Source organism: Nerophis ophidion, linkage group LG12 (assembly GCF_033978795.1).
Source record: "Nerophis ophidion isolate RoL-2023_Sa linkage group LG12, RoL_Noph_v1.0, whole genome shotgun sequence".
Lineage (NCBI taxonomy): Eukaryota > Metazoa > Chordata > Actinopteri > Syngnathiformes > Syngnathidae > Nerophis > Nerophis ophidion.
In genome coordinates, this window is record NC_084622.1 from 1,801,131 (window position 1) to 1,828,315 (window position 27,185).

Sequence of the window (27,185 nt, forward strand, 5' to 3'; positions counted from 1 at the left end):
GGGAATAAGCGGTAGAAAATGGATGGATGGATTTGCAAATCATTGTATTCTGTTTTTATTTACCATTTACACAATGTGCCAACTTCACTGCTTTTGGGGTTTGTACAGTAAAACCATAAACTGTTTTAGGTCCTGACCTAGACTTGAGTTTGTTCTTCTGGCTTGTCCCTTTGACACCAAGGTAACAAGAAGTAAACACGCAAACAAAGTCAATGAATTCTACCGCAAAGGACTAGAAATCCCACTGTCTCCTCCTTATTTCCCACTTTGATAGTTAACAACCTCTTTGACTCCACCTGCAGTTAAAAACCCTCGTGGAGAAAGTAAGGCTCAGCGTTTATTTGCCTTCCTCCTCTCTGTATGATTACTGTAATGATGGCCATTTTAAAGGCCACACACTTTTTGCAGAGTGGGGTGGAGTGCTTGCAATCTAAGCTCGGGGAATCATCTCTTCTCCGCATTCATTGAAGCTAAAACAACAACAGCCAGAGTCCGACTGAGAGCGTAATTGCAAGTGCCAGTTGGGGCAACTTCAAACCAGGCTCGCCTCAAAAAAAGTTAGACCAGACGAGAGGGTAACAAGGAAGATGGATGACATTTACAGTGTGACGAGAAAATGCAGAGCACGGGGGGAGATTAGAGGATGGACCGAATAGAGGATTTAACTTGTGTCCTTTGTGCACGGATGGGGAAGCTCCCCCCAAGCATTCATCCACCCGAAAACCTCATCAGCATGTAACTTTTTTTATTCATATTTACTTGGCCCATTGTACTCGTGTGCTTGTGAATATTAGCCCCCAAAAAAAGTATTCCGCATGTATGTGTATATGTGGAGTGTAGACTCTGGCCGGGCAGATACAGGCATTAGCAGAGATGAGCGGTCTAATAGAGAAGGCAGTAAGGAAGTGAGAGGGGATTAATCCCAGTCAAATGAGACCCAATATCTGGTCAGGAAGTGCAGAGCTTGATGAAGCATGGAGAAAGAGAACTGTAAATGAGGCCTTTTTTTGGGAACAAAGTCAGGATTACCCACTCCAAAAAAAAAAAAAAAGGACATTTAACCAGCTGGCCTCTTTTAAAAAAGACCAAAGGCGATTTAGAAGGTTTGTCAAAAAGAGCAAAAGTATCAACTAAACATACTTGATAGCGACTGGGGTGGATTAGCAGGAATGAAGGCTTTGCATGTTAATGTAAACTAGTTACACAACTATTTATTCCATGTGTATCACGCTTTGTAAACAAGGTGCATCAAGAAGTCGATACTTGGTTGCTGCTCCAAGTCTGTTTAGAAGTAGACGTCGCAGGATTAGCAGTGAAGGAAAACGGCTTTTTGATCCACTTAAACAGACTCCGCCGTGGATCGCAGGCTGCCAACATGAAGTTGAGCAACACCCACTAAAATTGTAAAGTCATCATCATCATCATCGGCAGTCACTTGAAGCGAGTATGACGATCCTCCTGCTAGGGGGGGTATCTTATATATATATATATATATATATATATATATATATATATATATATATATATATATATATATATATAAGATTGCGCACTTATGGACTGGATTAAACCCAGGACGTAAAAAGTATTGCATCTGTGTGCACGTGCGTCTGTTTTGTGTTGCACTTGTGTCCATTTTAAGGTACAACTATTAAAATATAATTAAAAAAAATGTTCTACTTCCGATTAATCACCATTAATTGTGAGTTAACTATGGACAAAATGTGACATTAAATATGTAATTGAGGACTGGATAAACCCGGGGGTCTTGATTGTAAATGTGAATGACTTCTAGATGGTGAGCACCCAACAATAAACCAGCACTATGATGGCAGACAGCGTCGGTGGGTGGTTATGTCGGCTGGAGAAGAAAATGTCCTACATCACTCCTCTTTTGCGCCGTGATCAAGCTCACCTCAATGAGCAGTGGCCTCTTTGAGTTATACGTCCCCCTAATAATCCATCTGGGTTGCGGCGTCCCGGGCCTCGCCCATAAAAAGCTGATTTATTCTCCTACTGGAAATGAGGCCCTGACGACGGCGGGCAGAAAGCGGCGACGTCTGGCCGTGCTGTCAGGAGGTGGAGCTGAGGGACGGCCGGCGAGGTCTATACCTGCATAGACCTCCTCATCGCCAGCTCAGCACTTTTGTTTTTTTTTAACAGTGGACAAACTGAAACACTGTGCTGATCCCCTGCTTGAACAAGAACATGTAAAACGTGTTTTCTGTGTGGGATAAATAAGTGTGTAGCAGGTTTGATCCAAGCAGTAGGCAAGTGGAAAGGAATGAAATGAAGGAGGATAGCCAGCAATGGAGACTGGATCTAAGATGGCACAGCAGGGAGGTGTCTAGTACCAAGCACCGACAACAAGACAAGACAGCCGAGGACTTTGAAATAACATCTAAAGCACTGGTCTCAAACACGCGGCCGGCGAGGCGTTATTTTGCGACCCCCACCTTAATATGAAAGTTTAATTTTTACATGTTTTGCCTTTTGATTGGGGACCTTTGGGACTGTGTGACGGGTGGCACTTTTGTCACTTCTGCTGTGCTTTTTTGTGAACTTCTGCATCTGCCTCCCGGGAGCCTTTTGGCCATGGAGACCAGCTGCTGGGTCTATGCCACACCAGAGTCTGCTTGGAGAGAATGGAGGAGATGTGGAGGAAGAGACAGGAGCAGTGGAGCTGGCGCTGAGCACCGGGAAGGACGGGCTTCACAGTGTCTTGGCTGAATGAGCAGGTATCGGACACTCCCCCCCAACCCCCTCTCTATCACTCTCCCACCCCTGTCTCCATTGTGGACTCCTTCCGTTTTTTGGGCACCAAAATCACCCAAGACCTCAAGAGGGAGCAGACCATCAGCTCTCTCATCAAGAAGGCCCAGCAGAGGATGTACTTCCTGCGGCAACTGAGGAAACTTAAAGTGCTGACCCAGATGCTGGTGCAGTTTTATCCAGCCATCATCGAGTCCATCCTCACCTCCTCCATCACCGTGTGGTTCCCCGGCGCCACAGTCCAGGATAAGCATGGACTGCAAAGCATGGTACGTGCTGCTGAGAAGGTGATTGGCTGCAAGCTCGCACCCCTCCAGGAGCTGCTCTCCTCCAGGACCAGGAGGGGTGTGGGTCGGATCACAGCTGACTCTTCTCACCCTGGACACAAACTATTCTCCCCTCTCCCCTCAGGCAGGAGACTCCGGTCCATCCAGACCCACACCTCCCGCCACCTGAACAGTTTTTTCCCCTCGGCCATCCGACACATGAACAAGAACAAGATCTGATAGCTCACTTACAGCTCGTCTTATTACCTATTCTGTCTTATATGTCTTCTATGTTGCGCTTTTGCACCAAGAAAAATTCCTAGTTTGTGAACTTGTTCTCAAACAATGGCAATAAAAACTATTCTGATTCTGATCCATGAGGACTGGACACTGGCCGAGAGTTGGTGGGCGGCTGAGGGTGGAGTCAGCTCTCTTGGTTGCTTTGTTGGGTCTGCTCCTGTCTCTGGCCATGCTTTCTCCACCCCAGCAGACCATGGCGTGGAACACCGCACAGGACACCACACTGTATATGTTATTTTGTTGTTTTACTTGTGTGGCTGTTTGCATCAGCTTTGCTCTTTTAATGCCTTTAATGTCCTTTTTGTTCTTTGATGTTTCCTCTTACACACGTTTTTGTGTTTCTTCCTTGGCCTCAGTCTGGACCCCAGCTCCAGGGGCTCAGGCATAGACTGAATATGTTTTTTCTCACCGCATTGCCCCGCCTTCCTCCCTGTTTCTCAACATTTTTGTAAAAGGCGCCGGAAGTTGGCAGACCCGTCAGCGATCCTTTTCTGTCTCCTTGTAATGTTTGTCTGATCTTGAATGGGATTGTGCTGCAAATGTTAATTTCCCCTGGGGGATTATTAAAGTATATCTGATTCTGATCTAGTTCTGAATACGGCCCGCGAGTTTTATATGAACGCCGCTTGACAGCGCTGTGTGCGGAGCTGAAGGAATCTACCAATCACGGTGTGGAATGTGGCTCTCGAGGGCCGAACATTGACGTCACTTGCATGATGCAAGCAGAGAAACGTTTTGCCGCTTTTCCACTTGACCCGCACGCGCTCTTCCTCCCTCCCTCGCTCGCTCGCTCGCCCTCTCTGTCACTGTGTGTGTGTCTCTCTCGCTCCCTCACCCGGCAGACATTTTGATTACAAACAACAAAGGTTTAAAAAAAAATTAAAAACTTGTCTGAAAAGGGGCGGACATTATTGGTGAGCTCATACACACTGGTAAGATGCTCTCATACACAACTGAAATCCGTGTACACATACTACTGAAATTGTTGTCTCTTACACACATCGTGAGAGAAAAACATTTCAGATGTTTATGTGAGAGCATTTCAGTAGTGTACGTGAGAGTATTTCAGTAGTGTAAGTGAGAGAATTTTAGTAGTGGAAGTGAGAGCATTTCAATAGTGGAAGTGAGAGCATTTCAGTAGTATATGTGAAAGCATTTCAGTAGTTTAAGTGAGAGAATTTTAGTAGTGGAAGTGAGAGCATTTCAGTAGTGGAAGTGAGAGCATTTCAGTGTGCATAAGAGTGTTTCGGTAGTGTGCATAAGAGTGTTTCAGTACTGGGTGAGAGGAAAACATTTCAGTTGTTTATATGAGAGCATTTCAGTCGTGTGTATAAGTGTGTTTCAGTAGTGTGTATAAGAGTTTTTCAGTAGTGTGTGTAAGAGAAAAACATCAGTTGTTTATGTGAGAGCATTTTAGTAGTGTATGTAAGAGGTAATTCTGAATAATGTCCCTAACGGCCCCTCATACTTATATTCTCTAGCTCATAACCTAATAGTACGTATTGTTGCTGACTGGATAAATCAAATTATCATTGTTATTACTTATGACTGATTCATTTACCTAATTCTCATTTTGTTCATTTATATTTTGATTATATTTTGTGTTGAAAACAAAAATAGACATTTAAAAATATATATATATTTTTTTTAATTTCTCGCGGCCCAGCCTCACCCAGACTTTGCATCCAGTGGCCCCCAGGTATATTGGGTTTGATACCCCTGATCTAAAGGGAGAACATTTTTCTATGAAAATATGCAGAAGGTGCTGCTGGTGTGTTTGACGGAAAAGCACCTCAAGAAACTACCATAAAAGTCCGCTCCATGAGGTAAATGCTGATCATTATTATACCATGATTTCCTAAAAATGCTGTCGCTGTTTGTATAGTTTTACAATACAATATTTTTTATTTAAATGTTTTAATTTTTGTAAAGGCATGTTACATATTTAAAATGTGGTCTTTTGTGGTGGTAAGGCGCTGATGAAATTATTATCAATTTATATCAATGGGGGATTTGAGAATTGAGTGTTAAGAATGACAAACTCTGCCATGGAGCCAATTGAGTTTGTAAGTTAAGCTACTAGTACTGTAAATACACCTTTAAAACGTTAAATAAGGCTCCTTTAAAATCGCCTAATTACGTCTGAATGCCGTCTTATTTAAACACTGTGCCTTTAATTGCTCTCCCGTCAACCTTTCCTTTCACTTTTCCTGCAAAGCTCTCCCTCAGCCAAGGATCATAACGTCGCCTCAGATAACTTTCATTGCTCTTCAAAGCGTCAAGTATATGAACTTCTGAAGAGGCTTTAGCTGACCTCGTGATTTTTTTTTTTTATTCCACTTTGAATGCTAATGCCGAGATTTAATATTACCCAACTACAACTAACTTTTGTATGCTCTTATCTGATATTTATAAGATCCTGACTGAAGTGAGAGGTCACGAAGCTGGAATCCCACGGGTGTCCAAAGTGCGACCCAAGGACCATTTTTAGTGGCCCTTGGCATGGTCTAAAAATAAAATTAACCAAATATCAAATACCGTATTTTTCGGATTATAAATCACTCTGGAGTATAAATCGCAGCAGTTGAAAATGCGTAATAAAGAAGGAAAAAAACATATATTGTCATGTCTGTGATCATGTTTTTGTTTAAGTCATGTTCTGTTTGGGGGCTTCACGGTGGGAGAGAGGTTAGTGCGTCTGCCTCACAATACGAAGTTCCTGCAGTCCTGGGTTCAAATCCAGGCTCGGGATCTTTCTGTGTGGAGTTTGCATGTTCTCCCCGTGAATGCGTGGGTTCCCTCTGGGTACTCCGGCTTCCTCCCACTTCCAAAGACATGCACCTGGGGATAGGCCCCTCCCACCTCCAAAGACATGCACCTGGGGATAGGCCCCTCCCACCTCCAAAGACATGCACCTGGGGATAGGTTGATTGGCAACACTAAATGGTCCCTAGTGTGTGAATGTTGTCTATCTGTGTTGGCCCTGCGATAAGGTGGAAACTTGTCCAGGGTGTACCCCGCCTTCCGCCCGATTGTAGCTGAGATAGGTGCCAGCGCCCCCCGCGACCCCAAAAGGGAATAAGTGGTAGAAAATGGATGGATGGATGGATGGATGGATGTTCTGTTTGGTTTATGGACACTCTGTTCCTGCTATTTCACTCTTTTTTGTCACCATAGCAACCATTAGTTTCAGCTGTTTCACATTGAGTCACGCACCTGTTTTTACTAATCACCACAGCGTTATTTAAACCTGTAGTTGCCAGGTAGTCAGCCTGGCGACATCACCTCCTACACACTATCTATCTCCTTCAATGCCTTCCATGCCGATGATCCAGGTTACTTTCTTGTTCAAAGTAAGTTTTTCTTATTCATGCCATAGTGCTAGTTTTTGTTTTACGACCATAGTTTTGCCTTAGTGTAAGTTTCGTTTTCATAGTCAAGTTTTCAAAGCTCCTGTGTGAGCGCTTTTCGTTTGTTCTTTTTTTAATTGAATTAAAAGATGTCCTCACCTTCACGCCGTGTCCGCTCCAATCGTGATGCAAAACGGGAAACCACCAAAGTCCACGCCTTGACATACATAAAGTATTTTTCGGACTATAAGTCGCAGTCTTCTCCACGGTCCAGCGGGAAGTGAGACCCGGCCAAACCCCCAAAAAATATAAAAATTTTTTACAAAAAACCTCCCAAAAAAACGCGACTTATAGTCCGAAAAATATGGTAGGTCGCACTGGAGTATAAGTCGCATTTTGGGGGGGAATTCATTTGATAAAACCCAACAGCAATAATAGAAATTAGAAAGGCAATTTAAAATAAATGAATAGTGAAGAACAGGCTTAATAAGTGTAGGTCATATGAGGCATAAATAAGCAACTGCTATGTTAACCTAACATATTATGGTAAGAGTCATTCAAATAACTAGAACATAAAGAACATGCTATACCTTTACCAAACTATCTCTCACTCCTAATCCATAAATCCGACGTGTGTGTGTGACGATTGCTGATATACGCCTAATCTATTACCTGAATGAGATGGATGTTATTAGATATTTTACAGTAATGTGTTAATTTCACACATAAGTCGCTCCAGAGTATAAAGTAAACTATGAAAAAAACTGTGACTTATCAATCCGAAAAATACGGTATTCAAAATTGTGTGGTGGCCGCCTCCAGTTGATTCTGTGCCGCCCTCAGCCAGAGTGATTGATGTCGCTCACCACAGCGTAAAGCTCCGGCTGTGTTGATTGAGCGATTGATGTCCCTCTGCGGCAGCTATGTATTTTAACTGCAGTTGCAGCGTTATGCCACTATAGAGGCGCTATATCAACAGCAGTGGGCTAGAAAAACCTGAAGCAACTACCAAAGAAGAAACAGATTGGATTGTGCTTTTTCCCGCTACTTGGTGCATAACGTTGACCGCCGTAACAAGAGGATTTCTGCCATACGGAGCATGATAGTTTCTATACAACACTCCAAACTGTGCTGTGAACATTCTGTCTCTGGTAAGTGAACACAGCTGGTAGTGTTAGCTCCAAGCTTTTCTGACTAATTATAATACATCAATTGATTGAAGAATTTATTACCAGTTTGCGTAGGATCAGGAAAGTTTCATGATGGTACAGATTGACTGGTACAAGGTCAACTACAAGGAGTTACCCAGAGAAAGCATTACAAGCATGTCCATCAATCCATCCATTTTCTACCGCTTATTCCCTTTGGAGTCGCGGGGGGTGCTGGTGCCTATCTCAGCTATAGTCGTGAGGAAGGCGTGGTACACCCTGGACAAGTCGCCGGCTCATCACAGGGCCAACACAGATAGACAGACAAGATTCACACACTAGGGACCATTTAGTGTTGCCAATCAACCTATCCCCAGGTGCATGTCTTTGGAGGTGGGAGGGGCCTACCCCCAGGTGCATGTCTTTGAAGGTGGGAGGGGCCTATCCCCAGGTGCATGTCTTGGAGGTGGGAGGGGCCTATCCCCAGGTGCATGTCTTTGGAGGTGGGAGGGGCCTATCCCCAGGTGCATGTCTTTGAAGGTGGGAGGGGCCTATCCCCAGGTGCATGTCTTGGAGGTGGGAGGGGCCTATCCCCAGGTGCATGTCTTTGGAGGTGGGAGGGGCCTATCCCCGGGTGCATGTCTTTGAAGGTGGGAGGGGCCTATCCCCAGGTGCATGTCTTGGAGGTGGGAGGGGCCTATCCCCAGGTGCATGTCTTTGGAGGTGGGAAGAATCCGGAGTAGAACCCACGCAGTCACGGGGAGAACATGCAAACTCCACAAAGAAAGATCCCGAGCCCCGGATTAAACCCAGGACTACTCAGGACCTTCGTATTGTGAGGCAGACGCACTAGCCGCTGTACCACCGTGCTGCTCCTACAAGCAAGTCGTGTTTTAAAAAAAAATAAAAAAAGGTTTCCTCCGTGTCAGAGTAAAGTTTATGTTTTTTATCGTTGCAGATATGGTGGTCAGAATCAGCCACTACTTTAAAAAGTAATCTCGCGAGGAGGAAAGTCAAGAGTCCAGGTGAAACATCCATCCATCCATCTATTTTCTACCGCTTATTCCCTTTGGGGTAGCAGGGGGCGCTGGTGCCTATCTCAGCTACAATTGGGCGGAAGGTGGGGTACACCCTGGACAAGTGGCCACCTCATCGCAGGGCCAACACAGACAACATTCACACAGAGCAGAGGAATTAACACAACAGGCAGTTAAAATGTAATAATTCTTGGTGTGAACATTTTTGTCCGCAGAGTGCTTGAAGGCTGCTTCAAAATCATGTATGAGTGTCACAAGCAAAAGTGGCCCCCCCACACAGGTTATGAAGCCATCATTCTCTTATGCAAACACTTAGGCCACAGGTGTCAAACTCAGGGCCCGGGGGCAATATGTGGCCCACAGCATCATTTTATCTGGCCCGCAAACACCTGGAAATAAAGTACTTAAAACTTTTTCACTAAATATAATGGATTTTTTTCATCGACAGTAAACATACAGTATATGTACTTCTTGAAATAATTGCATGCCTTTTAAACTTGAATAGTACCCATTATAGCAACAAATATTATAGTATATCATACTTTCCTTGACTTTAGAATGCATAGAAGCATTTAAGTCTCATCTTAAAACTCCTTTGTATACTCTAGCCTTTAACTAGACCCCCTTTTTAGACCAGTTGATTTGCCGTTTCTTTTCTTTTTTCTCCTATGTTCCACTCTCCCTTGTGGAGGGGGTCCAGTCCGGTGGCCATGGATGAAGTACTGGCTGTCCAGAGTCAGGACCCACAATGGACCGCTCGTCCAGAGTCAGGACCCAGGACGGACCGCTCACCTGTGTATCGGTTGGGGACATCTCTGCGCTGCTGATCCGCCTCGGCTTGGGATGGTTTCCTGCTGGCTCCACTTTGGACTGGACTCTCGCTACTATATTGGATCCACTTTGGACTGGACTCTCACCGTTATGTTAGATCCACTATGGATTGGACTTTCACAGTATCATGTTAGACCCGCTCGACATCCATTGCTTTCGGTCCCCTATAGGAGGGGGGGGGGGGTGTTGCCCACATATGCGGTCCTCTCCAAGGTTTCTCATAGTCAGCATTGTCACTGTCACCGACATCCCATTGGGTGTGAGTTTTTCCTTGCCCTAATGTGGGCTCTACTGAGGATGTCGTTGTGGTTTGTGCAGCCCTTTGAGACACTTGTGATTTATGGCTATGTAAATAAACATTGATTGACCTATGATTTTACAGCAAACTACCCATCAAATTAATAAAAATTACAATACATGTTACGCATATTACTGTAAATGGAAAAAAGTAGTACAATTTTTTTGCATAAAAATTCTGGCGCATGCTCAGGATTGTACCACCTCTGCCTCAATTTGAGACAGGAAAAAACCTGATATTAGAATATAACAATTTTCCATTACAGATATTTTGCATGGGAGTTATGTGTAGCCTGCATAGATTTTATCAATCAATCAATGTTTATTTATATAACCCTAAATCACCAGTGTCTCAAAGGGCTGCACAAACCACAACAACATCCTCGGTAGGCCCACATAAGGGCAAGGAAAACTCACACCCAGTGGGACCTCGACAATGATGATGACTATGAGAAACCTTGGAGAGGACTGCATATGTGGGCAACCCCCTCTCCACCCAGGGGACCGAAAGCAATGGATGTTGAGTGTGTCTAACATGATACTGTGAAAGTCCAAGCCATAGTGGATCCAACACAGCCGCGAGAGTCCAGTCCAAAGTGGATCCAACACAGTAGCGAGAGTCCCGTCTATAATGGAGCCAGCAAGAAACCACCCCAAGCGGAGGCGGATCAGCAGCGCAGAGATGTCCCCAGCCGATACACAGGCGAGCGGTCCATCCTGGGTCCCGACTCTGAACAGCCAGTTCTTCGTCCACGGCCACCGGACCGGACCCCCTCCACAAGGGAGAGTGGGACAGAGGAGAAAAAGAAAAGAAACGGCAGATCAACTGGTCTAAAAAGGGAGTCTATTTAAAGGCTAGAGCAGGGGTCGGGAACCTTTATGGCTGAGAGAGCCATGAAAGCCAAATATTTAAAAATGTATTTCCGTAAGAGCCATATAACATTATTAACACCGAATACAACTGTCAGGTTCAAACACTGATGACATCTATTAAACAGACAAGAAGCAAGGAATCAAACAGAGACAGGAATCAATTTAGCTCAATGAGGAGAGAAACCCGTAGACTTGTACACTTGTACACTTCTACACCTCCTCGTTCATTTGGACTTTCCCAGATTACAACAACTAAATGTGTGCATCTCTTATTCTTTTTAATGACATTGTTATTCTGAAGTTAGCTATACCTTTGACCATTAATGCGACTTCTTGAACAAGTGCGTTAGAAACGGATAGATGGATTAAAATGCATGAGAATGTTTTATATTTTGAAGAATATTTTTAACACTGTGATTACCAGCGGAATTATTAAATACTTATCCTGGTAAGCAACGTCAGCTAAGATTTATCTGAGAGCCAGATGCAGTCATCAAAAGATCCACATCTGGCTTGAGAGCCATAGGTTCCTTACCCCTGGGCTAGAGTATACAAATGAGTTTTTAGGTGAGACTTAAATGCTTCTACTGAGGTAGCATCTCGAACTGTTACCGGGAGAACATTCCAGAGTACTGGAGCCCGAATGGAAAACGCTCTATAGCCCGCAGACTTTTTTTGGGCTCTGGGAATCACTAATAAGCCGGAGTCCTTTATGGTGCCACAAGGATTTTTAGATGAGGGACATTTGAAAAGAGTGATCACACTGTCAAAGCATGGAAATATGGCACCCTTATGTAATGTTTACAAATTAAATTATTCTCATCATTGTTATATTTATTATTATTACATTATTATAATAGGGCTGATATTAGGAACCATCACGTCTCGTGTACGTAAATCCTCGCTTGTTGCTCTGCTGCCAACTTCTTCCCATCGAGTCCTTGAAAGCTAACTCTTTGCAACTCGTCCACTTTTTTCATTAGTGGAACTCTGCAGGGCCTCGGAACTTAAGTCACTGATGTTGGATGGCAATATTTCATTGAAGGGTGGAATCTCAACCTTGCGGTTCCTCGGGCATTTTGCCCCTCTAAAGTGGAACTAGGGCTGGGCGATATATATATCGCGGGTTTATCTCCGTGCGATATAGAAAATGACTATATCGTAATATTCAAGTGGACATTCTCACGCAGCTGTGGGCATTACACTCTCCTCGCTCTTTCCTGTGTCTCCTCACAGACAAGAAGGCGCACATTCATACGTCACTTACTGTCAACTCATACGTATACGCCCTCGCCCAGCGGAGAGGTCGCGGCGTGGCTAACGTTAGCTGTGATGCTAGCGGGTTGTTGCGAGAGAAAGAAGGTGCGAATCTGGTAACAAATGAAGGAAGAATTAATTGCCAAGAAAAACAGCAGGGGGTCCATCGTCTGGCGGTGGTTCGGCTTCAAGTGGGAATATGTCGAATAGACAACTTTAATTTGTCAAGTGTGGGGCACAAGTGTTGCTACCAGAAGTAGCATTACTGCTAATATGTAGCATCATTAGAAAAGTTTTGGGAAATTTACTTAGTTGTGATTTCCTTCTCTGCATGAAAGTTTAAAAGTAGCATATATTAATACAGTATGAGGAAGAATGTTTGAATGTTAGAAGCATTTAAGTCTCACCTTAAAACTCATCTGTATACTCTAGCCTTTAAATAGACCTCCTTTTTAGACTAGTTGATCTGTCGCTTCTTTTCTTTCTCCTATGTGCCCCCCTCCCTTGTGGAGGGGTCCAGTCCGATGACCATGGATGAAGTACTGGCTGTCCAGAGTCGAGACCCAGGATGGACCGCTCGTCGGGACCCAGGATGGACCGCTCGCCTGTGTATCGGTTGAGGACATCTCTACGCTGCTGATCCGCCTCCGCTTGAGATGGTTTCCTGTGGACGGGACTCCCGCTGCTGTCTTGGATCCGCTTAAACTGAACTCTCGCGGCTGTGTTGGAGCCACTATGGATTGAACTTTCACAGTATCATGTTAGACCCGCTCGACATCCATTGCTTTCGGTCCCCTAGAGGGCGGGGTTGCCCACATCTGAGGTCCTCTTCAAGGTTTCTCAGTCAGCATTGTCACTGGCGTCCCACTGGATGTGAATTCTCCCTGCCCACTGGGTGTGAGTTTTCCTTGCCCTTTTGTGGGTTCTTCCGAGGATGTTGTAGTCGTAATGATTTGTGCAGTCCTTTGAGACATTTGTGATTTGGGGCTATATAAATAAACATTGATTGACATTGATTGTTTGAATGTAGACACATTGAATCATCATACTGATGTGATCATATGCATCAAATGTTCATTCAAGGCTAAGGCAAAATATCATAATATATATTGTATATCGCGATATGGCCAAAAAATATCACGGTATTAAAGAAAGGCAATATCACCTTGATATTACTGAGCTATATCGGTATAGCTCGGTTGGTAGAGCGGCCGTGCCAGCAACTTGAGGGTTGCGGGTTCGATCCCCACTTCCGCCATCCTAGTCACTGCTGTTGTGTCCTTGGGCAAGACACTTTACCCACCTGCTCCCAGTGCCACCCACACTGCTTTAAATGTAACTTAGATATTGGGTTTCACTATGTAAAAGTCACTAGAGAAAAAGCGCTATATAAATATAATTCACTAATTCACACCCAGCCCTAAGTGGAACCCCAATTTAGGAACTTAATTGGTTCTTTAACGTGGTTTGCAAACCAAGATGTTTGTATAGTGAAGCAGCGTTCCCCCATAAGAATCAATGTAAACATGAATATTTAGTTCTTGCCTTGAAAAATGTCCCTATATTAGTAAAAAAGTGCAAACTTTGACAGCACTAGTGTGTGTGTATATATATATATATATATATATATGTATATATATATATACATATATATATATGTATATATATATATACATATATATATATATATATATATATATATATATATATGTATATATATATATATATATATGTATATATATATATATATATATACATATATATATATATATATATATATATATATATATAAATTTGTTCTACCCGTGCCACAAAAAATGCCATTATTTTAACAAAAAATCTTCGGTACATTGAAAATATGTTAAATATTGCAAGTTTGTTCTTAAATAAAATAGTGAACATACAAGACAACTTGTCTTTTAGTAATAAGTAAACAAACAAAGACTCCTAATTAGTCTGCTGACATCTTCAGTAACATATTGTGTCATTTATACACCTATTAACATTATAAAGGACAAGTTGTAAAATTAAATACTAATCCACTTGTTCATTTACTTGTAATATCTGCTTACTTTCTCTTTTAACATGTTCCATCTACACTTTTGTTAAAATGTAATAATCACTTATTCTTCTGTTGTTTGGATACTTTACATTAGTTTTGGATGATATTTAGGTATTGATCCGATACCAAGTAGTTACAGGATCATACATCGGTCATATTAAAAGTCCTCATGTTTCCAGGGACATATTTACTGAGTTGATAAACATAACATGAATTTAAAAAAAAAAGGCAAAACATTTTTTGTGATGACAAAACATATCGATCATAATATCGACTAGATACGTTATTGTACTTGGTATCATTACAGTGGATGCCAGGTGTAGAAGCACCCTTGGCATTTGTTTACATTGTGAAGCAGGTGAAGCATGTTTAGCTATTCTTTGTCCTGCAGGGATGATACTTGTAAGAAACTTACTTTATTTGTTGCCATGGTGAAATAAAAAGTGTGACCAGTAGATGGCAATCACACACAGGAGATTCATGTAGACTGCAATATGACTCAAGTAAACAAAACCATAATGTTATATGGTCAATTGAAAGTACAGAACATTGCACACGGCGCTCAAAAATCTATCAAAAATGTTTTAGTACGACTTTGGTAAGCTATGAAGCCGCACTGCTTGATGGATTGTACTATGCTTCAACATACCAGTTTTATTATGGTGTGTGTATAAGGTAAGACATATCTGGCGTTTTGTTTTGCAATATTATGCAATAGCAACTTTTCTTACTTTTGGTGCTGATCTGTGTTTTCGGATTTGCATTAGTCCTGAAAACTTGCGCGCATCCACCATTGTAGTCCGTGTCAACACCATAGTCGATACGCTTCTTTTTCTCTATTCTCTTGTTATGGGACATTCATCCTCCCCTATTGTCATTTCTAATATAAAGTAGTGTAAAGTTATTTCTTATATCTGTCAGTAAACTCGCCATGAAAGCGCTAAAACATACCGGTGTAGTGAGTTTACATTATTCACCCAAGGAACTTTAGTTATTAGAGAGTTCCGGTTGGAAGGTTTTTCACGTGACACATTGATGTTGCACTAGTGAGCCACGGATGAAGTAAAGTCTGAAAGTCATTAAAACAGTTAGCTTCATCTTTTGTCAATTCTTCCACTCCCGTCCTTGCACGCTACACCGCTACAACAAAAATGACGGGGAGAAGACGCTGTCGGAGGTGAGCCACGTAAATAAGACCGCCCACAAAACAGCACGTCCTGAAGCGACTGTCAGAAAGCGACTTGAAGATGATCTTTAAAGCATCATCAATGCAACATTTTGACCAAAGCACCACCATTACATTATTAAAAAATATGACCCCTATGCGCCTTTTGTACGAAAATAGACCTGAATAGACCCGCTCATCGGCAGTGTGCCTTATACTCCAGTGCGCCCTATAGTCCGGTACATTGTCCTCTTCACCACTCTGGAGTTGAAGGACTGCACGTATTCATTTATTTTTTAACCATGGGGAGGCCACAAGTAAGCAAGAGGCCTCTTTCCTGTAAACAAGCGATTATACTCACTCAGCATGGCGAGCGGGCCCAGACTGTCTGTCAACTGCTACTTAAGGCTGTCACAGAAAATGGATATAAGCAGTGTATAAAGCATAAATCTCTGACAGCGAGCGAGAGAGGAGGGTTAAAAAGATGACTTCTAACATAAGCTGAAATTAAGCTTAAAATATCAGTAGCTGCGGCTATGACTTTGGAATGTTATGCCAGTGGAATAAAAAAGTAATGGAAAAGGTAACTCTGTAAGCTGTGCACTTGTTTTAACAAAAAATTGGTAGGATTGAGGACAAAAAGCAATGCAGACTTTATAGAAAAGTAGGGGTTTAATGCAGAAGCTTTTTTTATTTTTATTTTTTTACATAATATAATGATCATCACAGAGCGTCTTCCACCATTTAACTCCTAAAACTGAAATACTTTACCTATTTCCAAAATCAATATCCCCCCTAAATTATAGTTGTCTCCTCTTAATTGAAATATGCTAAGAATACAAGCTGGAAGGCTGTTTTTCTTTACTCAAAACATCATTTCTATTGTTTTTAAAAACATAGTATCTGACAATTTTAACACATGAGAACTTATGAATAATGGAGGTATGTTCATAGTAGCACGCTTTGTGTATTATTCTAATGACCCTATTTTGAGGTTTGGATTGGATTAGATAGTACTTTATTTATTCCTTCAGGGAAATCAAAAAAATCTGCCTTTAAATCTTGGGTTTCTGTTGCAAGCATCACATTATTTTTCTCCTGTTTGTTCATCCTGTGGATTTTGCGAGTGTACACGATCACCACCGGCCAACCAACGCTCTCGAGACTTGAATCCCCTTAAGGGCGATGGATGGCTGAGTAGCGCTTACACAGCAACAGACGGCCTCCGCAACGCCCACACCCTTCCCTCCGTTGCAGGTTTTGTTGATTCTATGCAACTTGTTTATGTGTGCTATGGCTACAAGTTTTTTCCTTGGCCTCAGTAAGGACCCCCTCCCTTGAGTCCAGCCTTTGACTAATATTTTTTTCTACTCTCTCGTCCCCTTCCCCAACATTTACCTGTTTATCGCCTTTTTTTTTGTAAGGGGTGCCGGAAGTTGGCAGACATTTTTCTGTCTCCCTGTAATGTTTATATCAGTGTTTTTCAACCTTTTTTGAGCCAAAGCACATTTTTTTTCATTGACAAAAAGCGGAGGCACACCACCAACAGAAATCATTAAAAACTGAAACTCAGCAGCCGATATTGACAATAAAAAGTTGTTGTCGCAATTGTTGGATATGACTTTAAAGCATAAGCAAGCATGCATCACTATAGCTCTTGTCTCAAAGTAGGTGTACTGTCACATCACACCCTGACTTATTTTCACTTTCTTGTATTGCGCTCCTATTTTAGAGACTTTTTCCTGTTTTGTTGGTGTTGCAGTTTCATGTCTTCCTTTGAGCAATATTTCCCGCATCTACTTTGTTTTAGCAATCAAAAATATTTCAGTTGTTTTCATCCTTCTTTGTGTGGACATTGTTGATTGTCATGTCATGTTCAGATGTACTTTGTGGACGCCGTCTTTGCTCCACATTAAGTCTTTGCTGTCATCCAGCATTCAGCTTTTGTTGACTTTGTAGCCGGTTCAGTTTTAGTTTAATTCTGCATTGCCTTCCTGAAGCTTCAATGCCTTTTCTTAGGGGTACTCCCCTTTTGTTTATTTTTGGTTTAAGCATGAGACACCTTTTTACCTGCACGCTGCCTCTGACATCAATAAAGCAATTAGCTACCAGAGAGTATAAGGTGGTAAGTCTGCCGATCTCCAGACAGTACAGACCCTCAACAACGGCACATTATTTGCGGATTATAATTACTGGTTTGCAAAAAAATATTTTAAACCCAAATAGGTTAAATTATATAATCTCCCACAGCACACCAGACTGTATCTCACGGCACAGTGGTTGAAAAACACTGGTTTATCTGCTCTTGAATGGGCTTGTGCTGAAAATCTATTTTACCCTTAGGGATCAATAAAGTACTTCTGAATCTGATCACATGAGCACATTCACGTTGCAGCAGAGCAGTCCAATTCTGATGTTATAGCATTAAACAGTTTGTAATGGATTGAGTGTGTCGTTATTCAGGTGAGTTGTGTGACTTTGTACTCACCGCCCTGTTCGCAGAGCTGCTGGGCCAGAGCATCCTTGAAGAGGATCTGTCCTCGATGTGTCGCTGTCGCTCTGAAAGAATAGGAAAGAACACATGAGTGACTGCCAAAAAGACAAATGTCTGTTTAACAAGAGACAGCTGACTCTTATTATTGAATTAGGTTTAAAGAGGAAAAAAACAACAACTGTATAATACTAGGGTTGTCCCGATACCAATATTTTGGTACCGGTACCAAAATGTATTTCGATACTTTTCAGTGTTTTTTGATACTTCTTTAATTATATGGACCACAAAAAATGGCATTATTGGCTTTATTTTAACAAAAATCTTAGGGTACATTAAACATATGTTTATTATTGCAATCAAAGAACAAGTTTGTCCTTAAATAAAATAGTGAACATACTAGACAACTTGTCTTTTAGTAGTAAGTAAACAAACAAAGGCTCATGATTAGTCTGCTGACGTATGCAGTAACATATTGTGTCATTTATACACTTATCATTGTGTCACCATTATAAAGGACAATCTGTACAAATTATTAATGTACTTGTTCATTTTTCTATTAATATCTGTTTATTTTCTGTTTCAACATTTTCCATCTACAGCAGTGGTTCTCAACCTTTTTCCAGTGATGTACCCCCTGTGAACATGGCATAGCACGGTTGGTAGAGTGGCCGTGCCAGCAACTTGAGGGTTGCAGGTTCGATTCCCGCTTCCGCCATCCAAGTCACTGCCGTTGTGTCCTTGGGCAAGGCACTTTACCCACCTGCTCCCAGTGCCACCCACAGTGGTTTAAATGTAACTTAGATATTGGGTTTCACTATGTAAAGCGCTTTGAGTCACTAGAGAAAAGCGCTATATAAATATAATTCACTTCACTTCACTTAATTCAAGTACCCCCTAATCAGAGCAAAGCATTTTTGGTTGAAAAAAAGAGGTAAAGAAGTAAAATAATGTATGGATTAATTATATAAATTGTTCTAAGAAGATTGTCCATTCTACAGTAAAAACTACACATTTACAAAATTTTACTGTAAAATAGTGTTGGTTTTTTTCTATTTACAACATTTCACGGTAAATGGAAAAACAGAACCACTGTTTTTTTGGGGAGGGGGATTACGGAAAAAGCTGGCAGCTTAGTTGTACCATGAATTGACTAACGTGGACCCCGACTTAAACTAGTTGAAAAACTTATTCGGGTGATTAGTGGTCAATTGTACGGAATATGTTGTGAAGTCTTGGCGAGAATGAGGACTCAGGTGCGGAAGACTGACAATTGACTCCGACTTTAGACAGTTTTCTTGGACAGAATAATTAAAACATACTGGCTACAAAATCTTTGATACATTCGAGCAACCAAAGATATGTAGCATAGACCAGTGATGTACACCCTGTGAACATTTTTTTAATTCAAGTACCCCTTAATCAGAGCAAAGCATTTTTGGTTGAAAAAAAGAGATAAAGAAGTAAAATACAGCACTATGTCATCAGTTTCTAATTTATTAAATTGTATAACAGTGCAAAATATTGCTCATTTGTAGTGGTCTTTCTTGAACTATTTGGAAAAAATGATAACATTTACTAAAAACTTATTGAAAATTAAACAAGTGATTCAATTCTAAATGCAGATTTCTCCACATAGAAGTAATCATCAACTTAAAGTGCCCTCTTTGGGGATTGTAATAGAGATCCATCTGGATTCATCAACTTACTTCTAAACATTTCTTCACAAAAAAAGAAATCTTTAACATCAATATTTATGGAACATGTCCACAAAAAATCTAGCTGTCAACACTGAATATTGCATTGTTGCATTTCTTTTCACAATTTATGAACTTACATTCATATTTTGTTGAAGTATTATTCAATAAATATATTTATAAAGGATTTTTGAATTGTTGCTATTTTTTAGAATATTTTAAAAAAAAATTCACGTACCCCTTGGCATACCTTCAAGTACCCCATTTGAGAACCACTGCACTACACTACTGTTAACATTTTATAATCACCTATTCTTCTGTTGTTTGATAATCTATATTAGTTTTGGATGATACCACACATTTGGGTATCAATTGGATACCAAGTAGTTACAGGATCATACATTGCTGATATTCAAAGTCCTCTTGTGTCCAAGGACATAGTTCCTGAGTTTATAAACATAATATGAATTCTAAAAAAAGGAAAAAAGATTTTGTGACGATAGAAAATATCGATGTAATCATAGTAGTATCGACTGTACGCTATTATAGTTGGTATCATTACAGTGGATGTCAGGTGTAGATCCACCCGTGGCGTTTGTTTACATTCTGACGCTGGTGAGCTATTGTATCTTCCTACGGTGTGTAGTGAAGCATGTTTAGCTATTCCTCCTCCTCCAGTGATAATAATACTTGTAAGAAACTTACTTTATTTGTCGCCATGGAGACAAGGATTAGTGATTTAGAAGTAGCTAAAACACTGCAGACTGCGGATGGATGTTAGCTGCTAGCTAACTAGCCATGTCTTAAAGCACCTCTTCCTGAGGGGTTATAACTCCACCTTTTTCTTTAGTTTTTAAGCCAAACTGCGTCCGTTCTCCCTTTTCTGTCTACACACTGTGTCTGCTTGTAAGTACTCTGTGATTGTGCGCTGCCGAACATGCTCCTCTGCTCGTAAAACCAGCAATGTCACGACGCGCCGTCATGCCCGTTACAAAAAAAAATTGGGAACCCATCCATCTTTTTTCTACTACTTGTCCCTTTCAGGGTTGCAGGGGGTGCTGGAGCCTATATCAGCTGCATTCGGGCGGTAGGCGGGGTACACCCTGGACAAGTCGCCACCTCATTACAGGGCCAACACACAGACAGAACCGGTACTTTTCAAACGGAGGAGAGTACCATTTTAGATTCATTATCACCATACAACCCTAATAGAATACATCAGTGGCAACATTTACACACTTTTATTCCTTCGTTGGTCATCAAGGTCATGCCATTATTTTTGTAGTGATAAATAATGAATGAGTGTAGAAGTTAAAGGTATTTCATTTCCCTGCACATGTTGCATGACACAGAAATATGATGTACTGTGTTGCATGTATGGCATGAATTTCCTCCAGCACACATCAAGTGCATTATTTAGTGTATATGAAGCATGTGAGCTCTTTCTACATACGTGCTCAGATCCTGAGGCACGCTCCACTGCACTGCAGCCACAAAATATATGAAGATATTTATAATCATAGGCCTGTTGAAAGTCAATTGTGTCAAATATAACTAATTTCCAGATTCTGCTGCTTGGCCAAATTAATCGTAAAAATGTAATGTCCTGAAACGTAACACACAAAAATAGTTGACGAATGCTATATGCTAATAAATAGAAATCCCAAATCCAGTTAAGTTGGCACGTTGTGTAAATGGTGAATAAATACAGAAAACAATGATTTGCACAACTTATAGTCAATTGAATAGACTGCAAAAACAAGATACTTAAGGTTTCAAAAAAAGCTGACACAAGTGGCAAAAAAAGACTGAAAAAGTTGAGGAATGCTCATCAAACACTTATTTGGAACGTCCCACAGGTGAACAGGCTAATTGGGAACAGGTGGGTGCCATGATTGAAAGCAGCTTCCAGGAAATGCTCAGTCTTTCACAAACAAGGATGGGGTGGGGGTCACCACTTTGTGAACAAATGTGTGAGCAAATTATTTAAGAACAACATGTCTCGTACAGCTATTGCAAGGAATTTAGGGATTTCAACATCTACGGTCCGTGATATCATCAAAAGGTTCAGAGAATCTGGAGAAATCACTGCACGTAAGCAGCAAGTCTGAAAACACACATTGAATACCCGTGTCCTTTGATCCCTCAGGCGGTGCTGCATCAACAACCAACATCAGTGTGTAAAGGATATCACCACACAGGCTCAGGAACACTTCAGAAAACCACTGTGAGTAACCACAGTTTGTCGCTACATCTGTAAGTGCAAGTTAAAACTGTACTATGCAAAGCAAAAGCCATTTATCAACAACACCCAGAAATGCCGCCCGCTTCGCTGGGCTCCGAACTCATCTAAGATGGACTGATCGACCCTGATAAGACACACCTTCCATCCATCCATTTTCTACCGTTTATTCACTTTTGGGGTCGCGGGGGATAAGACACACCTGTGAAGTGAAAACCATTTTAGGTGACTACTTCATGAAGCTCATAGAGAGAATGCCAAAAGTGTGCAAAAAAGTAATCAGAGCAAAGGGTGGCTATTTTGAAGAAACTTGCACATAAAACAAGTTTTCATACTGTAACTCCACATGTGTTCCTTCATAGTTTTGATGCCTTCAATCAATCAATCAATCAATCAATCAATCAATCAATGTTCATTTATATAGCCCTAAATCACAAGTGTCTCAAAGGGCTGCACAAACCACAACACAAACCACTACGACATCCTCAGTAGGCCCACATAAGGGCAAGGAAAACTCACACCCAGTGGGACGTCGGTGACAATGAGGACTAGGAGAACCTTGGAGAGGACCACATATGTGGGCACCCCCCCACCCCCCGCCCCCTCTAGGGGACCGAAAGCAAAGGATGTCGAGCGTGTCTAACATGATACTGTGAAAAGTTCAGTCCATAGTGGATCCAACACAGCCGTGAGAGTCCAGTCCAACCAACAATAAATTGTAGGTGTATTTATTTCAGTATAAAAGTGTAAAAAGTGTTTTGCTTGGGTCATGAAATGATGATAATGGTGTGCCAGGGCATACATACATTTTATATTCAACACTAAAATCTCTGGAGTCTACATCCCTCATTTCAAAATGTTTTAGTTCTTTTTATGTTGTTTGTTTTCCGCCCTTTTTTTTGTCAACAAAACTGGGTTTTTAATGGCAAACGCACAAAATATGCAGAATCTTCCACCAAAAATATTTTTCAAAGTGGAATATTTGAAGTGATGAAATGGGAACCTTGGATAGGTCAATAATTCATAATAACATTGATTTTGATTGAATATTATGTTTTGAGCAATGATATCAGTCAACATTGCAACTTTTTCTAAATTACATTTCACCTTTAAGGTTTTTTTTTCACTTTTTTTTATGTTTTTGTTTAATTTAATAGTATTTCTAGAATGTGCCATGGACCTACTAAAAGGCCTACTGAAAGCCACTACTACCCACCACGCAGTCTGATAGTTTATATATCAATGATGAAATATTAACATTGCAACACATGCCAATACGGCTTTTTTAGTTTACTAAATTACAATTTTAAATGTCCCAAGAGTTTCATCTTGGAAACGTGTACGCAGGACGTCTCGCGTTTTTAGGAAGTATGAGCGCTACGCACACACACACAGCTAAAAGTCGTCTGCTTTAACGGCATAATTACACAGTCTTTTGGAGATCTGTGTTGCTGAATCTTTTGCAATTTGTTCAATTAATATTGGAGAAGTCACAGTAGAAAGATGGAGTTGGGAAGAGTTAGCCTTTAGCCACACAAACACATGGTGATTCCTTGTTTAAAATTCCCAGAGCTGAAACTTTACTATGGATCAGAGCGCAGTCAAGCAGACATGGATCCCAACCGAATGTCAACCAGCAGGTTTCGGTGAGAAAATTGTGGTTGAAAAGTCGCCACTTACCGGATGTCAGCTGAGCTTTTGTCGTCCGTACAGCTGCCGTCGACACCCGTGGACACACACCTCCGACTATCAGGTACTATTAAACTCACTAAAACACTAGCAACACAATAGAAAGATAAGGGATTTCCCAGAATTATCCTACTAAATGTGTTTAAAAACATCGGAATACGTCCCAATGCTACCGCATTTTTTTAAAAAAAATTTTCTAGTCCGTCGCTATCAATATCCTCAAACACGAATCTTTCATCCTCGCTCAAATTAATGGGGAAATTGTCGTTTTCTCGGTCCGAATAGCACTTTTTGTTGGAGGCTCCCATTAAAATCAATGTGAATATATGAGGAGCTCTCACGCAAAATTTCTTCTCCCTACAAACCCCCCCCCCCATTTACTTCCGGGGTCATGACCAATACAGACGCCCCGTTAACGCTATATTATAAAAATATAACGCTGTATTATAAAAATACAGACGTTTTGTTAACGTTATATTATAAAAAAAAATTAAAAAACAATCTACAAACACAAGCTATGGGATGACATTAGAGGAAACGTGACCCCGGAAGTAAATGCGTCATCCCATAGCTTGTGTTTGTAAATTGTTCTTTAATTTTTTCCATAATATAGCGTTAACAAAATGTCTGTATTTTTATAATATAGCGTTAACAAATCGTCTGTATTAATCATGACCCCGGAAGTAAATAGGGGGGGGAAGGTTTTTGTGGGGGGGAAGAAATTTGGCGTGACAACGCCATCAAACATGTGACATCAATCAATCAATCAATGTTAACTTATATAGCCCTAAATCACTAGTGTCTCAAAGGGCTGCACAAACCACCACGACATCCTCGGTAGGCCCACATAAGGGCAAGGAAAACTCACACCCAGTGGGACATCGGTGACAATGATGACTATGAGAACCTTAGAGAGGAGGAAAGCAATGGATGTCGAGCGGGTCTAACATGATACTGTGAAAGTTCAATCCACAATGGATCCAACACAGTCGCGAGAGTCCAGTCCAAAGCGGATCCAACACAGCAGCGAGAGTCCCGTTCACAGCGGAGCCAGCAGGAAACCATCCCAAGCGGAGGCGGATCAGCATCGCAGAGATGTCCCCAGCCGATACACAGGCAAGCAGTACATGGCCACCGGATCGGACCGGACCCCCTCCACAAGGGAGAGTGGGACATAGAAGAAAAAGAAAAGAAACGGCAGATCAACTGGTCTAAAAAGGGAGTCTATTTAAAGGCTAGAGTATACAAATGAGTTTTAAGGTGAGACTTAAATGCTTCTACTGAGGTGGCATCTCGAACTGTTACCGGGAGGGCATTCCAGAGTACTGGAGCCCGAACGGAAAACGCTCTGTAGCCCGCAGACTTTTTTTGGGCTTTGGGAATCACTAACAAGCCGGAGTCCTTTGAACGCAGATTTCTTGCCGGGACATATGGTACAATACAATCGGCAAGATAGGATGGAGCTAGACCGTGTAGTATTTTATACGTAAGTAGTAAAACCTTAAAGTCACATCTTAAGTGCACAGGAAGCCAGTGCAGGTGAGCCAGTATAGGTATATATGTATGTATATATGTATATAAAGGTATATACAGTACAGGCGTAATGTGATCAAACTTTCTTGTTCTTGTCAAAAGTCTAGCAGCCGCATTTTGTACCAACTGTAATCTTTTAATGCTAGACATGGGGAGACCCGAAAATAATACGTTACAGTAGTCGAGGCGAGACGTAACAAACGCATGGATAATGATCTCAGCGTCTTTAGTGGACAGAATGGAGCGAATTTTAGCGATATTACGGAGATGAAAGAAGGCCGTTTTAGTAACGCTTTTAATGTGTGCCTCAAAGGAGAGAGTTGGGTCGAAGATAATACCCAGATTCTTTACCGTGTCGCCTTGTTTAATTGTTTGGTTGTCAAATGTTAGAGTTGTATTATTAAATAGAGTTCGGTGTCTAGCAGGACCGATAATCAGCATTTCCGTTTTTTTGGCGTTGAGTTGCAAAAAGTTAGCGGACATCCATTGTTTAATTTCATTAAGACACTCCTCCAGCTGACTACAATCCGGCGTGTTGGTCAGCTTTAGGGGCATGTAGAGTTGGGTGTCATCAGCATAACAGTGAAAGCTGATACCGTATTTGCGTATGATGTCACCTAGCGGCAGCATGTAGATGCTGAAGAGTGCAGGGCCAAGGACCGAACCCTGGGGAACTCCACATGTTACCTTAACGTAGTCCGAGGTCACATTGTTATGGGAGACACACTGCATCCTATCAGTAAGATAAGAGTTAAACCAAGACAGGGCTAAGTCTGACATACCAATTCGTGTTTTGATACGTTCTAATAAAATATTATGATCGACGGTATCGAAAGCAGCGCTAAGATCGAGGAGCAGCAACATAGATGACGCATCAGAATCCATCGTTAGCAATAGATCATTAGTCATTTTTGCGAGGGCTGTCTCCGTGGAGTGATTTGCCCTGAAACCGGATTGAAAGGTTTCACATAGATTGTTAGACGCTAAGTGTTCATTTAACTGCTCCGCAACAATTTTTTCGAGGATTTTTGAAATAAAGGGAAGGTGAGACACCGGTCGGTAGTTTACCATGAGGTCAGGATCGAGGTTAGGTCTTTTAAGAAGAGGATGAATAACCGCTTTTTTGAATGCTAGGGGAACAGTGCCCGAGGAGAGTGATAAGTTTATAATATTTAGCACTGATGGACCTAATAATACAAAGAGCTCCTTGATCAGTTTCCCAGGAAGAGGGTCAATTAAACATGTTGTCTGTTTTATTCCATTTACAAGTTGTAACAATTCTTCTAATGTTATTTCCTCAAAACGAGAGAAACTATTTTGGAGGGCAGTATCCGCCGTATATACCATCGTATCAGTGTTAATAGAACCCCGTTGTAGCTGGGACGCATTGTCTTTAATCTCCTTTCTAATGACTTCAATTTTCTTACTAAAGAATTGCATAAAGTCATCAGCTGAGTGGGTTGAGCTACTGGAAGGGGTCCCTTGTTGGGTTAGCGATGCTACCGTACTAAACAAAAATTTAGGTTCGTTTTTATTACGGTGGATGAGATTTGAGTAATATTTAGCTTTAGCTAAGGTAAGCATGCGTTTATAAGTTATTAAACCATCACTCCATGCTTGATGGTGCACCTCAAGTTTAGTCGTGCGCCATTTGCGTTCCAGCTTTCTACATAATAATTTCTGAGCTCTAGTTTCTTCTGTAAACCACGGGGTGCGCTTTTTTGGAGCCTTTTTTAACTTACAATCTACAATGTAAATAGTCATGAAAATAAATAAAACGCATTGAAATGAGAAGCTGTGTCCAAACTTTTGGCCTGAACTGTAAATTAAAACCTAAACCATTCTGTTTTGTGTTCTGGCTGCAACATGGTTGTGTTCCATTCGTCAGTCACATGGCCGGACGAGAAACTTCAGAAACTGAGATGTTTCTCCTTCGTGGTTACTTAGCTGTGAAAAAGGGATACAGTCCAATTGAGTTAGCGCTCATATTTCACCATCCAGCGCTATAAATATTCTGTATGGAATGTTGCAACATGTACACCTGCCCCAGCACGCAGACCTTTTATGCATACGTATATCTCTACTCATAAATAATGAATACAGCCTCCTCATTATTTACTAATAGCTTTTGTGCCGGAGAGAGACTTAATTATACTCATATTTCAGTATTCTTTG

The 27,185-nt window shown here is 41.4% G+C and overlaps 1 protein-coding gene across 1 annotated transcript in view; it reads right to left on the reverse strand.

The window, feature by feature from the left end:
* LOC133562879 (reelin-like) overlaps window positions 1–27,185 on the reverse strand; it is a 304,500-nt gene that overhangs the window by 155,879 nt on the left and 121,436 nt on the right. Inside the window, 1 exon segment of the mRNA XM_061916689.1 lies at window positions 17,847–17,917. Within this exon segment, the coding sequence (XP_061772673.1) occupies window positions 17,847–17,917 (71 nt within the window).